Source organism: Oncorhynchus masou, chromosome 30, assembly GCF_036934945.1.
Source record: "Oncorhynchus masou masou isolate Uvic2021 chromosome 30, UVic_Omas_1.1, whole genome shotgun sequence".
In the NCBI taxonomy this organism is placed as follows: domain Eukaryota; kingdom Metazoa; phylum Chordata; class Actinopteri; order Salmoniformes; family Salmonidae; genus Oncorhynchus; species Oncorhynchus masou.
Genome location: NC_088241.1, coordinates 17,469,560 through 17,484,631, shown reverse-complemented (window position 1 = coordinate 17,484,631; position 15,072 = coordinate 17,469,560). Strand labels below are relative to the sequence as shown.

At 39.0% G+C, this 15,072-nt stretch overlaps 1 protein-coding gene across 1 annotated transcript; it reads left to right on the top strand.

Annotated features, from left to right (window-relative positions):
* Positions 1-6,569: 6,569 nt before the first annotated feature.
* LOC135522201 (CD83 antigen-like) lies at positions 6,570-9,337 on the top strand. Its single transcript, XM_064948256.1, has 5 exons — positions 6,570-6,679; positions 6,772-6,908; positions 7,058-7,295; positions 7,446-7,546; positions 7,683-9,337. The coding sequence occupies exons 1-5, from the start codon at positions 6,652-6,654 to the stop codon at positions 7,833-7,835; spliced, it is 657 nt and encodes a 218-aa protein (XP_064804328.1). The 5' UTR covers positions 6,570-6,651; the 3' UTR covers positions 7,836-9,337.
* The last annotated feature ends 5,735 nt before the right edge of the window (positions 9,338-15,072 follow it).

The following is a 15,072-nucleotide window of genomic DNA, read 5'->3' as shown; positions in this document are numbered from 1 at the left end:
TAAAATAGTGCTAATAAAAATGCCTGACTTCACATTGTATCTACTTGTCATAACCACATTTACAGTACCAGTCAAAAGTTTGGACACACCTACTCATTCAAGGGTTTTTATTTCTACATTGTAGAATAATAGTGAAGACATTAAAACTATGAAATAACACATATGAAATCATGTAGTAACCAAAAGTGGTTAAAAGTTAATTTGTGGAATTTCTTTCCTTCTTAATGCATTTAAGCCAATCAGCTGTGTTGTGACAAGGTAGGGGTGGTATACAGAAGATCGCCCTATTTGGTAAAATACCAAGTCCATATTATGGCAATAACAGCTTAAATAAGCAAAGTGAAACAACAGTTCATCATTACTTTAAGACATGCTGGTCAGTCAATACGGAAAATTTCAAGTTTCTTCAAGTGCAGTCGCAAAAACCATGACTTATTTTATTCATTAGAGCATAAAAAGGCTGTCTCATGACATCAGGTCCTAACTGTGTTCATGGGGGCATGCCAGTGACTTAAGTGAAACTTTACACAGAAATACAATTCTCTCACATTACGTAGCATCCCATTATTTCACAAATAGTTCAATCTTTCCTGATTCATCCTGTACAACAATTAGATGTAAGCCTCATAGCTGAGGCTATTGTATAGACAGCGTTATGGTAATGTGGCCGTATTGTCTCCCATGAGTTTCACAAAATTGTACCAAACAGACAAGTTCGTAGCTGGATTCTTCACTGATCTTGTATGCCTTCTCCAGAACATAAATGTTGTTCGGACCTCAAGTTCTGTGAGGTGGAAGAAATTCCTTTGTTCTCTCTATGAAACTTCACTCTCTCTATATACTGTGGCCATGAGGAGATAATCTCCTCCAGGAATTCACGACCTCTCTGACCACAGCAGCCTGGGTGTAGGAGACAGGGGGATGGTGGATAGAAGGGCTGGTGCAGAGGGAGGGAGGGGGGGGTAGTGCTCGCTGTACCCAAAGAGGGCAACGTCATGACAGCTATGATGAAACTGGCTCATGAGGACTGCCACAGGAAAGGAAGACCCAGAGTTACCTCTGCTGCAGAGGATAAGTTCATTAGAGTTAACTGCACCTCAGATTGCAGCCCAAATAAATGCTTCAGAGATCAAGTCACAGACATCTCAACATCAACTGTTCAGAGGAGACCGCATGAATCAGGCCTTCATGGTTGAATTGCTGCAAAGAAACCACTACTAAGGGACACCAATAAGAAGAGACTTGCTTGGGCCAAGAAACACGAGCAATGGACATTAGACCGGTGGAAACTTGTCCTTTGGTCTGAGGAGTCCAAATTTTTTATTTTTGGTTCCAACCGCCGTGTCCTTGTGAGATGCAGAGTCGGTGAACGGATCATCTCTGCAGGTGTGGTTCCCACAGTGAAGCATGGGGGAGGTGGTGTGATGGTGCTTTGCTGGTGACAGTGATTTATTTAGAATTCATGGCACACTTAACCAGCATGGCTACCAAAGCATCCTGCAGTGATACACCATCACATCTGGTTTGCACTTAGTGGGACTATAATTTGTTTTTCAACAGGACAATGACCCAACACACCTTCAGGCTGTGTAAGGGTTATTTGACCAAGGAGGAGAGTGGTGGAGTGCTGCATCAGATGATCTGGCCTCCACGATCACCTGACCTCAACCTAATTGAGAATGCTTTGAATGAGTTGGACCCCAGAATGAAGGAAAAGCAGCCAACAAGTGCTCAGCATATGTGGGAAGTCCTTCAATACTGTTGGAAAAGCATTCCAGGTGAAGCTGGTTGAGAGAATGCCAAGAGTGTGCAAAGCTGTCAAGGAAAAGGGTGGCTAATTGAATAATCTAAAATATATTTTGATTTGTTTAACACTTTTTTTACTACATGATTGCATTTGTGTTATTTCATAGTTTTGATGTCTTTACTATTATTCGACATTGTAGAAAATAGTAAAAATAAAACCCTTGAATGAGTGAGTAGGTGTCCAACCTTTTGACTGGTGCTGTATAATAGATTACCTTTTTGACAATGGTCCAGCTCTGATCACATTGGGGATCCACTGCTCCAAATGGTGCTTCAAGTGTGTTTGTACCCTCTTGGCATGTGTAGGCAATTTTCTTCTCCACTACAGGGGCTGTGAACACGGCAACTGAAAAGTGAATAAATAAAGACATGAGTGAGATTGGGAATCCACTTTACGCCAAGAAAGGATGTCAACCTAGATCCACTGTATTATGCAGCATTCTAGGCAAAGTGTCAGTTTAAATGGTCCAGTGCAGTGAAAAACATGATTCACCTGTGTTTTATATGTATTTCCATACTATGAGGTTGGAATAATACTGTGAAATTGTGAAAATTATGATAATGCCCTTTTAATGATTGAAAATACAGACTGAAATTGGTGGGATGGCGTTTTGGCCTGGCTGGTGACATCTATGCAGTAAATTAATGACTAGACCATTAAGAAAGAGAGTTCCAAACCTCTCTGCCAATAACAGCTAGTTTTCCACTCCCCACTCAGACCAATCCCAGAAATTGCTCTTTGCTAAGAAGCTATTTTTGTTTATTTTTGGCCCTTTTAAATGGAAAATAAATCACAGTACCCAGAAATGTTACCTAGAAATTATTTGATAGAGTTAAAAACAGCTGTATTGGACATTCAGAGATGGTCACTATAGTGTGATGACCTTTCCTGAGACCTTAAAACATGTGTTTGCTCCCCCAATCTAAGCCATAAGTTTAGAGGGCTAACTTAGTCATGAGAAAACAACCTAGACTCAAATACCAGTTGCATATCAGCACACGGGTACACACGGCAAAGTGAAATCTTTCCAATGAAATTCACGCAAGTGGGGAAAAGTGGGGTATGGAAGCAATCTTTCCACATTTAAAGCTGCCATGCCTGATTTCAAGCAATATAACTGGATTTCCTGGCACACATTAGGTTCCTTGATACCAATTGAGAAACAATTGAACACCATGCCCTGAATAATTCAGGCTGTTCTGGAGGCAAAGAGGGGTCTGACCCGGTTCTAGATGGGTGTACTAATAAGCTGGTCACTGAGTGTACACTGTATTCATGTCATTGCCATCAGTCAACTCTACTACACTCAAATGTTACTTCCACCATTGAATTCTAGTAATGGCTAATTATCCTACCAGTCTGTTTTAAAGGTCAACTGCCCCTTAAAACCAACTTCTGTGGTTTTAAACAGCCTATGTGGCATTGATAGGACTCAGAAACATTCATTTGTGTCAAAGTTGAAAGTTGACAGATAATTTGTGTCATTTAGTCTCGTCCAACAAAAGTTTTGTAAGTGAGTTTGTCACCACTTACTCAAGGGTTGGGTATAGATTATGGTCATGCCCACTTGCCCAGTGCACACTCACACGAGAGAAGCAGCTGTACTGATTGCATTGCATTAGCTGTGCACACCATCCAATCATAGCAGCCAGAACCTCCAGACAGTGAGGCAGACCTGCCCATTACACAGCACCTCAGACTTGTTTACATAAGACAACACATGGCCAATGTTATGCTGAAATAACTCTTTGCCCTAAGCCCTTTATGGAGTGGCGCTTGCTGATGTGTTTGATCGTATCAATCACTTGAGTCTGCCACTTTATTGGGCAAAATTAGAATTGACACGTTCAGAACGCACTTGTATCCCAAGTGCAACTTGTCATTATTCCAAAACCCATTTGCGAGCATCTTGCCCTTGCCCCCCCGAGACCTGTTTTGTAACATGATTCCCTATGAAACACTGCCAGACAGACTTACACTCTGGTAATAGTGAGAAATGTGTAAATAAAACAGCACCGAAGCACACACGGCGCCACTAGCTAGTGACTTGGTAAGCTTACTGTGTGCCTGCTAGCTACTACTACTTAATTGACAAACACAGAGTTGTATAACTTCGCTAGCTAGCAAGTGATTTTGGGCACTGATAAACAGTGTGTAGCTTGTGCTTTATTGATGATAGTTTGACAGTTTGTGGATTATGAAATTGTATACATTTTATTGCATACTCAAAATCAGTCCTGAGCATCAGTCCTGCATGCAGCCAGACCTTCCCTACCCAATAGACTGTATGCACAGACTAGTTTTTCATGCAACATTTTTTACTTGAAAAATACTGCACCAAACAGCTTAACTAGATTCGAAATTGTGCGACTAATTACAGATTTCTTGATTTAGCTTAATTCTGACCGTTTTAAGGAAGTGACTATTTTGAGGAAGTCGCTGTGTTGATGCTACGGTGCCTTAGGAAGGACAAACAGTACCTACCAGGGTATGATATGCAAACATAACACACCCACATCAAACCACACCTCAAAGACAACTATTGTATGGCTTTAGTCATGGCAGCTAGCATTTCATAATGAGCCATCTTCAAAACGAGGCCAATTCAGGTAGTACAGTCGCCATTTAATGAGTCTTGAAATGCTAATTGCATACCCTGCACATGAACATTTGAGTTTTTTTAAGGGTTATGCAGTTGGTTGATAATGATATCACCAACATATGTTGTATTGGACATTTCAAACAACATTCAGTTAGAGAAAACAGTCACAGTGTTTAATTTAAAGATGCAATATGCAGAAATCGCTCCACCATTTCCTGGTTGCTAAAATTCTAATAGTTCACCTAATTTTGGTAGCCTAGTGGTTAGAGCGTTGGACTAGCAACCAGAAGGTTGCAAGTTCAAACCCCCAGCTGACAAGGTACACATCTGTCGTTCTGCCCCTGAACAGGCAGTTAACCTAGGCCGTCATTGAAAATAAGAATTTGTTCTTAACTGACTTGCCTGGTTAAATAAAAGGGTAGAGTGGTACAGTGAAATGTTTACAAACCCTTAAGCAACAATGCAGAGTAAAAAAATAAATAAAGGAGGAAAATGTTCTAAATCAAATAAAGGAAAACTAGTCTGTACCCCAGTAGGGGCATGGCCACTGTGAAATGCCATTCCGTTAGGAACCTTAGGCCTAGTTATTGAAATTAGGACTATCTCCATTTAACGTTGCCATTGTAGTCCTTGAAATTGTTTTTGAAAAACGCATCACATGGAGAGGAAGTTGTTAATAGCCTATGTGATGTTTTTGCTTAAACTGATATTTGTATCAGTGAATATCTCTAAATGTAACCAAACATATCCAAAACGGGGACATGACACCCACTTTGCACTGCTTGACAAGACACCAACCATGTCTTTTGACATCTTGTACTTCCAAAAAAGGTCTAAATAAAAAGTTCGATGCAACCGAAAAAAAAGGCCTCTTCGGCACCTCATGTATTTTTCGGATGCTTATACCTTGTTATGGAGGTGCCGAATGGGCATTTTTTCTGTTGCTTGTGTTTTTGGATGTTTACATACCGGCCGTGTCTGCAGCCTTCTGTAGGCCTAAATGACAATAATTGCTAATCGAAACTCCATATTTCGTGAGTAACGATTGTATTTGTACATTATTAAACTTCAAAGGCTGGTGAATGCCAAATTGAATGGCTGCTTCCTGTGTATAAAGGAGATTTGCCATATAAACAATGTAATTCTGGTTCAGGGGATTCCTGGCTCTGGCTTGGGGATTCCCTATAATATTTTATGATGCTCAATCAGCCAGGGGAGTTTAGGGGATTTTCAGGCAATGGCCAACCGTGAATGTATCTTTCAGTTTGCAAAAATAAGTTATATCTTTATATGTAGGCTATAAATGTATTTTTTTTAAATCAAATTTTAACGCCTTCTCTTCTACACTACAGATAAACCCGCTTAGCGCCAGCAGGCAGACATAATAAAAGCGTTACACAGGGAAGCTGGCCCATGCTGACTAATGCTTCCCACAGTTGTCAAATTGGCTGGATGTCCGTTGGGTGGTCGACCATTCTTCAAACACATGGGAAATTGTTGAGCGTGAAAAACTCAGCAGCGTTGCCGTTCTTGACAAAAACCGGTGCACCTAGCACCTACTACCATACGTTCAGAGGCACTTAGTCTTGGCCATTCACCCTCTAGAAGGCACACATGCACAATTCAAGCCTCAATTGTCTCAAGGTTTAAAAAACGTATTTGACCAGTCACCTCCCCTTCATCTACACTGATTGAAGAGGATTTAACAAGTGGAATCATAGCTTTCACCTGGTCAGTCTGTCATGTAAAGAGCAGGAGTTCATAATGTTTGTTACACTCGGTGTACATTTTACGTTTGCTTAAGTTGAACAATGTATGAGAATCATAGCCTACCCAAACACATCAGGAGAGTGCCGCGAAGTATCAGCATGTTGGTCAATATAACCAATTGCAGTCGAGCCTGTGAAGAGAGTACACGCGCAACTGAGAGGCTCGCCGCTTATTCCAAATGATATACACACACGTACTGTGACCTATCACCTTCAATTTAGCGAAATGTCGGGGATCCGTTGAGTACGAAAGAACGGCATGATTATGATGAACCAGAGGGAGATTTTATGGTGCTACGAGTTTTGTGATTTCAAATGGTCACATCCAGGCCACACCCACTAAACGAACGGAACTCAAGGCGGCACTCGCTATGGGAAATCCCCAGCTTTATAGTTTCACTTTCATTTGGCTTTATATAAACTGCCACTCTTCTGTTCTCGATCATCATCTTCATTGCTGTAGTTCTACAAATATGTTTTTTCAACTCGTCTGGATTCTAGGTACGTTGTCATTTATTTTTTTAAACGAGTTTGATATTAGTCCAGCTGGCAGGCTCACTTGAAATTATAATTTATTTTGTGTTTTTCTATAGCTGCCTCCGTGCAATGTGGGCTCACACAGGATAGGCCTACCCATGAAGTGAAGTCAGTTTGTGGAGAGGATTCAATTCTGAAATGTAAAGCAATATGTAAGCCTGGGGTCCAATACCGGGCGGTGAGGTGGTACAAGGTAAGCTTTCTATTATTGTGATAGCACCAACTGTGTTATGAAATATCTGACCAAATTCTGTACAAGTGCAATATATGCCAAAAACATACAGCACTGGTCCCAGACCAGCTGTTAAGGGCATATAGTAACCTCAAACCCTCTTCTCCCAGCTGGGTGAGGAGCCCTCTAATAAGGAGTCTGGTCTATTGATGAAGAGGCTATCATCACCTAATAGCACCACCCAATGGTACGCCGGTCTGGAGCGTAAAGTGGAACTTTTGGCTGATGACTCTTTCGATATCTTCCTGCCCAATGTAATGGCTGTTGATAGCGGGAGGTACAAGTGTCTCCTGGCAGCACCTGTAGGAGAGCAGAACCAGGAGGGGCAGGTTCACCTCAGAGTGACAGGTGAGTGTGTTTTACTCTCATTGTGTGCTTGTTTTGGTATGTAGACCTACTGTATAATGTATGTGAGTGTTTTAAATTGGACAGAGAGAGAGTTAATCTTTTAAAACATTTCCAGTGATGCTCAAGGATTTGTGGATACTTGTTTTGCAGGTTGCCTTGAGTCCACAGACGAATCAGAAGAAAGGGATACCATTCTAGTTCTTTCCATTGTGGGGATTGTGGTGGCATTGCTGATATTCACCATCAGCTATGTGAGTTACAACACTGCCAGCTGTTCCTCTGACTTATTTGTTTTTTAAACAGATGAAAGAAACTAACATTTTATGGTGATGGTTTCCATGTATTTCATTTTCCTTATTTACTTAATAATCCTCATCTTTACCATAGGTCATCCTAAGGAATATGTTATTGCAAAGGAGTAAGAAGTATCCACAAGAACCACTTCTAGATGCACCCCTTGAGAAGAAAGATTTAATGTTGATTTACACTCTGGGGCCAAACTGGTCGAGACAGGGTTCCATAAAACATGTCTGTGTGTGAGAGCCTGTTCTGCTAGTTTGGGCTCATTGTATACTTGAACGTAGAGAGGAAATGCAGAGAAAGACTAGGGCACGTTTGAAGCTGTGCAAGGAGCCTAAGAGTTATGTCTATTTTCCAGGAGAAGAATTCATCTTTAGAGCAGATGGAGGCAAACAACCCTCTGGCCGGTCCTTTAGAACTAAGATGTTTAGGCTTTTCAAAGAAATAAAGCAGAAACAGTAACCTACACCCTTTCACTCGTGCAGCCAAACAGCAGTGCAGCCAGGCTAGGGCAGCAGTTCTCCAGCAATGAGTGCCTGTCTGCAGCATTCATGTGCCTGTGATGCACAAGGAGCAGGGCCTTGTGAAGGGACCCCACGATCTAAGTCCCAAATCTAACCCCAACAAGGAACTTCAGGAAAGGGAGAAGGAATAATTCATGATAAGGGGTCATTCTGCAGGGTCGCTCCATGGCAAAGTTGGGGTTAATTCCATTTGCATTTCAGTCAATTGAAGTTGACATTGATGTTGAACTGGAAAATTACCAATGTGTACTACATGGCATTTCATGCCTAATTAAATTCCTGTATTGATTGGTAATGAAATGGAATTGATCTGAGCACTGTTTCATGGGGCTCCCGTGTTGGCAGGATTTGGTGGGACACGCTGGACTCTGCACAGAGAGATGAAACCAACCAATACGGCATTCCATATGAGCCAAGCAAATCTCTCAATGAACTCTAATGTTCAGGCATTATTGATACGTTTTTGTTATTTTGTGAGGCCAAAACAGTATTTTATTAATCTTGTATGCAGAACCCAAAAATATTATTTTCCTCCAAGCATTATGAAAGTGGGCTTTGGTGAATATTTGGTTTTTGAACATGATCAGCAATTGTGTGTATACATTGAAAAGAATGAAGTCGTAAATACTTTTGTAACGTACTGTTTCTGATGTACATGTGCTATGGTTCTTAGATAAATGTTCTTTAACTTTTTCTTAAAACGAGTTTTAGTCTTTTTTAGTCACCACAGTAGTGATGTTTCTCTTAGATAAGTTGATTGTTCCTCAGAATAGTTCATGTTATTAAGATAAATGATTTACCCTACCATTTTACAGAGGCTTACAAACTAGATGCATAACTATTTTTCTGCATAGTATACTGTTTGAGGTGCTAAATGTCTGTCAAAAAAAAATCTCTACCTATTTCACACAACACATTCTATAATATTTTATACTAGTTTTTATTTATTTTATTTCACCTTTATTTAACCAGGTAGGCTAGTTGAGAACAAGTTCTCATTTGCAACTGCGACCTGGCCAAGATAAAAGCAAAGCAGTTCGACACAACAACACAGAGTTACACATGGTACATATACTGTACCTTGATATTAGTAATTTCCATCACCTGTCAATGTTGTAATGTGCACATTTTAAAAGGGATGATAACAATTATCCTCAAGGGTTAACACAAAGTGTTTTTTTGGATAGCTGTTATTGTTAAATACATAAATATCACTAATCTTTTGAGTGACAACAATTCTGTGAAGTCTCTGTCATTGTGATTGACAATCACATTACCCCAAACATGTTACAAAGTAATAACATCATACAGCATCAAATGGAAGCCAGTTTACATTCGATCTAAACCAGTGGTGGAAAAAGAACCCAATTGTCATACTTGAGTAAAAGTATAGATACCATAATAGAAAATGATAAAATAATGTACATGTTGAAAGATAATGATAAAATAATTCCACTCTGAAACCTTCTAACTGTATAAAATTGATTAGAATCATAAAATTATAATCTGATGATGTTTATAGTTTTAGTCAGAATTAGGTTAAACAATGTATCTGTATAGTGGAAAAACACAGACTGTCTGAGCAAGGCGTAGTTTAGGGTTTGAACTTGTATGTGTGTGCCAAAGAAGAAAAAAAAAGAGAACAGTTAAACTGTGTTTGGACCGACCTGGCACCTATGATAGCATAGGGAGTACTTCTCAAGGTTTCCATAATCTCTGGGGAATGGAACTGTCGGCAGGGCAGTGATACACAGTGGTGAGAACTATGGAGAAGGATAAAACTCATCTACTGTTTGTGTGGAAATATGTGCGTAGGATACCTAGTGTTTGTGTGCAGCTATAAAATGGATGTCTTTGTATAATGGACTTTAGAACGTTCTCTGAATGAACTGTACTATTTTTTTGCCTAAACTGAGTCTTTGACTAATTATTATTAAACCCATGGTTTTACAGATCGCGGGGATTGGCCAGAGCTATTGATTGTCAGTTATTATCATTGGGATTGAAAATTCTCGTGACAGAAAATTACTAAAGTAAAAGTGAAAGTCACCCAGTAAAATACTACTTTAGTAAAATTCTAAAAGTATTTGGTTTTAAATATACTTAAGTATCAAAAGTAAATGTAATTGCTAAAATATACTTATGTATCAAAAGTAGAAGTATAAATAATTTCAAATTCCTTATATTGAGCAAAGCAGACGGTACCATTTTCTTGTTTTTAAAGTTCACGGATAGCCAGAGGCAGACTCCAACACTCAGACATTATTTTCAAAAGATACATTTGTGTTTAGTGAGTTTGCCAGACCATAGGTACTTGGGATGACCACGTGTTCTCTTGATAAGTGCGGGAATTTCATAATTTTCCTGTCCTGCTAAGCGTTCAAAATGTAACGAGTACTTCAAGGGGAAAATGTATGGAGTAAAAAGCACAATACTTTCTTTAAAGTAGTTTTACTCAAGGCCGACAACACAGGAAAAAATTGTGATTTTGCTTTCATCTGTCAATTTTCAGATTTTGGGATATTTTGCAACTGTAACTTCCATACTTTCACAACATGTACAAATAAATAGGCAATAATGTATATACATACTTTATTTGTATAATTTTATCCCAACTCCGTCAACTACACCTACCATAAATGTCGTTCTTGATAGCATGTTTCATGAAGAACTTCAACCGCTATTTTTAAAACTCTCCATGTTGAAACATTCATTGTTCAAAAGCTTATCGTTAGCTAGTCCATACATGGCTATATCATTTGTAGACGTCGTGCTTCATGCTGAAAGATGAGTAATTTTCTGACATCCGATTGGTTACCGGCATTTAAAGGCCCTTTACGGCAACCTGATTGTTTAAAACTTGCCCCACAACACTTCCTTGTTTGAAAATATATCCCGCGAAGAATCCACGTAAATAGTGACAAAATTAGAAAATCTCGAAGAATATACCCACAGTATGTGAATACAAATAGGCGATATCAGTCAGCCAATGCGAGAAAAGTAGTGAATGAAAGAAAAAATAGCCTGATCCGCCGATCGAGGTAGTGGCAGTACAGGAAAAGGACGTAACAGGTGTGCCGAAAAGCTCCCTCCTGCCAGAATCCCCCCTTCGCGTGAACGCGCTCGCACTCAATTTTTCATTGCTGCGACTTGCTTGCGAGTTGAGATTTCTGATCACGTTTGGCTGCGTTTCATTAGATTTATTTTATGGGGGGGGGGGGCACTAGTAATGTCTGCAGTTTTCGGTTTGGCTATTTGTTGCAAGTTTATTAGTCTATAAATAAATCTCTTTGCCAAAATTCGTCATCTCTCCCATGTCTTATTCGACTAGTAGTTGTACCGAGTAGTTGTAATAGCGGCGATCAACCAGACAGCAGCCAGCCAACAGTGGCTTTTATTTTTATGTCACAAGTAAACTAACTTGTACATTATTTCATTTGCGCTAATTGTCTAAACCTGGACTGAAAATCACCATAGACCCCACCAACCAGTGATTCTGTAATTATGTCTTGATATAATGTGCATACTGTGAAGTTGATCGTGATGCATTTAGGAGTGTTTACACTTCATCCAGGCTACAGGAGTGCTCCAGGGTAGAGTGGCATTTGATATGAGGATGGTTCTTCTAGCCCATGAACTTGGACTTGGTTATGCAGCTCTAAAGAAAATAAGCAAAGACCTAGGGATTCCTTTCTTGCATTCAGCTCATATCAGAGACATGACAGAATGACAGGTAAATAAAAATGGAGAGTTGCCCAATATTGTCAGGTGACTTGCTGTGTAAAAATAATATGCATTTCCTTGCTCCAGCAAATGTATTCAAAGTGAATAAAACAGAGTGATAGGATAACTATATAATGAGACTGTAATATAGGCCTACAGTGTCATAGGGCTGTAGCCTGATGTGATTAGTGAGAAATTAGCTTTACATAAAGTAAATACATGCTGATATGCAAATATTTACATAGGATAACATGCTGATATTTACATAGGATAACATGTTGATATTTACATAGGATAACATGTTGATATTTACATAGGATAACATGCTGGTATTTACATAGGAAAACATGCTGATATTTAGTCATGCAGTTAAGACTGTGATGTCGACAGACATAATAAGTAATTCCCCCCCCACTTTAGTTTCAGAAATTCAGAGGACTACAGTCAATGGAGAGTGCTGCAAAGATAATTAGAAGAGCATATGCAGATATAGACCCAGACATAGCAGAGTTGCAGAAGGAGGATGAGGATGCCATCATAGACATTCATGTATCCTTCGATGGCACTTGGCACAAGAGAGGATTCACTTCCAACCAAAGGGATAGGTGTGTGCATTGGTGCTGGTACCAGCGAGCCATAGAAAATGGAGAAGATCCACCCTGTCACAAAAACCTTGGAGGGCATACATTTTTTAATAGAGGCTGCACAGAAAATGGTCCCTGTATATCATAGGATGTCAAATGATAACGTCCTCAAAAGAATGTAGCATGGAGGAACCCAGAATGCAGATGAATGTCTGAACTCTGTAATATGGTTGCGATGCCCCAAAATTGTCTTTGTGGGCAAAAGTCACATTGACGGAGCAGCCAGTATTGCAGCAGCTACGTTCAATGAGGGAGCCACTGCTATATCAAATGTGATGAACAAATTGTGGCTTGACAGCACTTTGGTGACCCTGGAAGCAATCAGCAAGGAGTTGTGAGAGCGGATGCTGCTTCAATGGGAGTGTGCCAAGCGTAGGCGCAGGTCACATGACACAGTCAATAAAGTAAAGCGGCACCAGCAACAACTCAAAGAGGGCCTTAGATATGGGGCAGGCATAGCTGATAAATGTTCTGCACATTTCAACAGCCATACAAAAGCCTTGTATGTGAGAAACTGAGCAAAGTGATATGAGAATTTGCCCAAAACTGCATATTTGCCCAACAGACCAGTATTCAAAGGATATGCTCTATTGCTTGAAACACAAAAGGTATATTTTGTTTATTTTTAATTAATGTGACAAATGATTATATTTATGGAAAGTACATTTTAATTCCATTAGCCTATCTGTATCGGCCATTTTCTCAAAATGACATGTTCCCAGTGCACCAATTAATTTTTCTCAGTTTTCAAAGGACGTACATTCACATTATTCCACACACAGGTTCTTGGGTCTTATAGTCAGACTTTGAGTTTTTCTTAAATATCTTGTGTCGTTTTAATCTTGTGTCATTTTGTTTAAATATATGCAAAATATTCACCCGTCATACATGCAAAGTGTTTAAAGAATTCCATGAAATTACAATATTTTGATGAACTGATCCATAAGTCTGACCATTGAATGTCTTATCACAAAAAAAACACATTCTACCTTGAAGCAATGTGTTAAAAAACTGATTCTCGTAATATGCAAATTAGTGCATATTTTAAGGACGGTTTGCCTCATTTGCATATTTTATTTAAAAATAATTAGAACTTGTAATTCCATAATATATTGGATTTATGTATACTTTCAACTGGTAAAGTTTCAGTCTGATGAGACAAAATACTTTAAAAAATGCCTATTCACCTGTGGTGCCTGGCCTAAAGTACTTTACACCACTGATCTAAACATTGAAAATCCTTGACAAAATTCCATGTAGCTTAAAAAATGTATTACTATAGAACAAAATATTTGTTTTTTTTATTGCATCACCATATCACAGGACAGGTTTGACATGAGGAGTGCGTGGATATGGGTCACATACAATAACAGTGACATTTTTTTATGACATCCGTGTGATCATAGTACACAACACATTATTTCACAATAGTAATAATAATCTTAACAGAATTAAATCATATCAAATGTTATTGGTCACATACACATGGTTAGCAGTTGTTAATACAAATGCAAAGCAACAGACCTAAAAAAGAAATAGAGCTTATTTGCAGCGCATGTAATACTAGTGTATCAAATTCAGTTTGTTAGTTAATATAAGAAGAATTAGAATAACAGATGTTTGGTAAGTCTCCGTGAAATGTGATATCAACCAATAATAAAATGCTTTTAACATTTGTATCCTTGCTAATTTTGACACTGGTCCCACAGCACCTTTCTCATGCCACAGCAAGCATTAGGATTTCAGACCAGTAACTCTCCAATTGCCAGCTCATTTCATCACTTCCAAGCCCAAGATGAACGATTAACCTTGAGCACTTTCTGTTACTGCATCTCTAAAATTGATAGGTATGAATACTTTAGGCACTATCGACTTATTCCACATTTTGTTGTGACAGCCTGATTTTTTTATCTCACCCATCTACACATAATACCCCACAGTGACAAATTTAAAACCTGTTTTTAGAATAAATAAATGAAATACAGATATATCTAATTTACATAAGTATATGTTAGCTTCACCTCTGGCAGCGATTTCAGGGTAAGCCTCTTAAGAGCTTTGCACGCCTGGATGCTACAATATTTGCACATTATTCTTTTTAAAATTCTTCAAGCTCTGTCAAGTTGGTTGTTGATCATGGCTAGACAGCCATTTTCAAGTCTTGCCATACACACTGGTCCCACAGATTGAGTAACTTACTCAATAGCATGAGGACTTCAGACGAGTAAGTCGCCAATTGCTGGTTCATTTCATCACTTCCAAGCCCAAGGTGAACTGATGAACATTGAGTGCTTTCTGTTACTGCTTGGCATCGCTACCATCTACTGTAGCTAACTGTCATATTAACAGTTTTCACAAATATGTAAGAGAGAAATGGCAATGTACAGTAACAATTACTGTACTGTTGGCAAAAATACCTAGAAATACCATACCTTCCTCATTTTACACTTATACATCTGTCAGCAATAAATAGATTGGAAATACTTGTTACTACATTAATACTACAACACTAGATGTATGTTCCAGCATTGTGATGCAGAAGAGTTTCAAATGTTAGCAGCAAGAATACATTTTCACAGAAAGATC

Excerpts from the sequence above, each read along its gene's own strand:
- LOC135522201 (XM_064948256.1), top strand. The coding sequence starts at position 6,652 with ATGTTTTTTCAACTCGTCTGGATTCTAG. Across the intron at positions 6,909-7,057 it reads GGGCGGTGAGGTGGTACAAG|CTGGGTGAGGAGCCCTCTAA; the intron begins GTAAGCTTTCTA and ends CTCTTCTCCCAG. Across the intron at positions 7,547-7,682 it reads TGATATTCACCATCAGCTAT|GTCATCCTAAGGAATATGTT; the intron begins GTGAGTTACAAC and ends TCTTTACCATAG.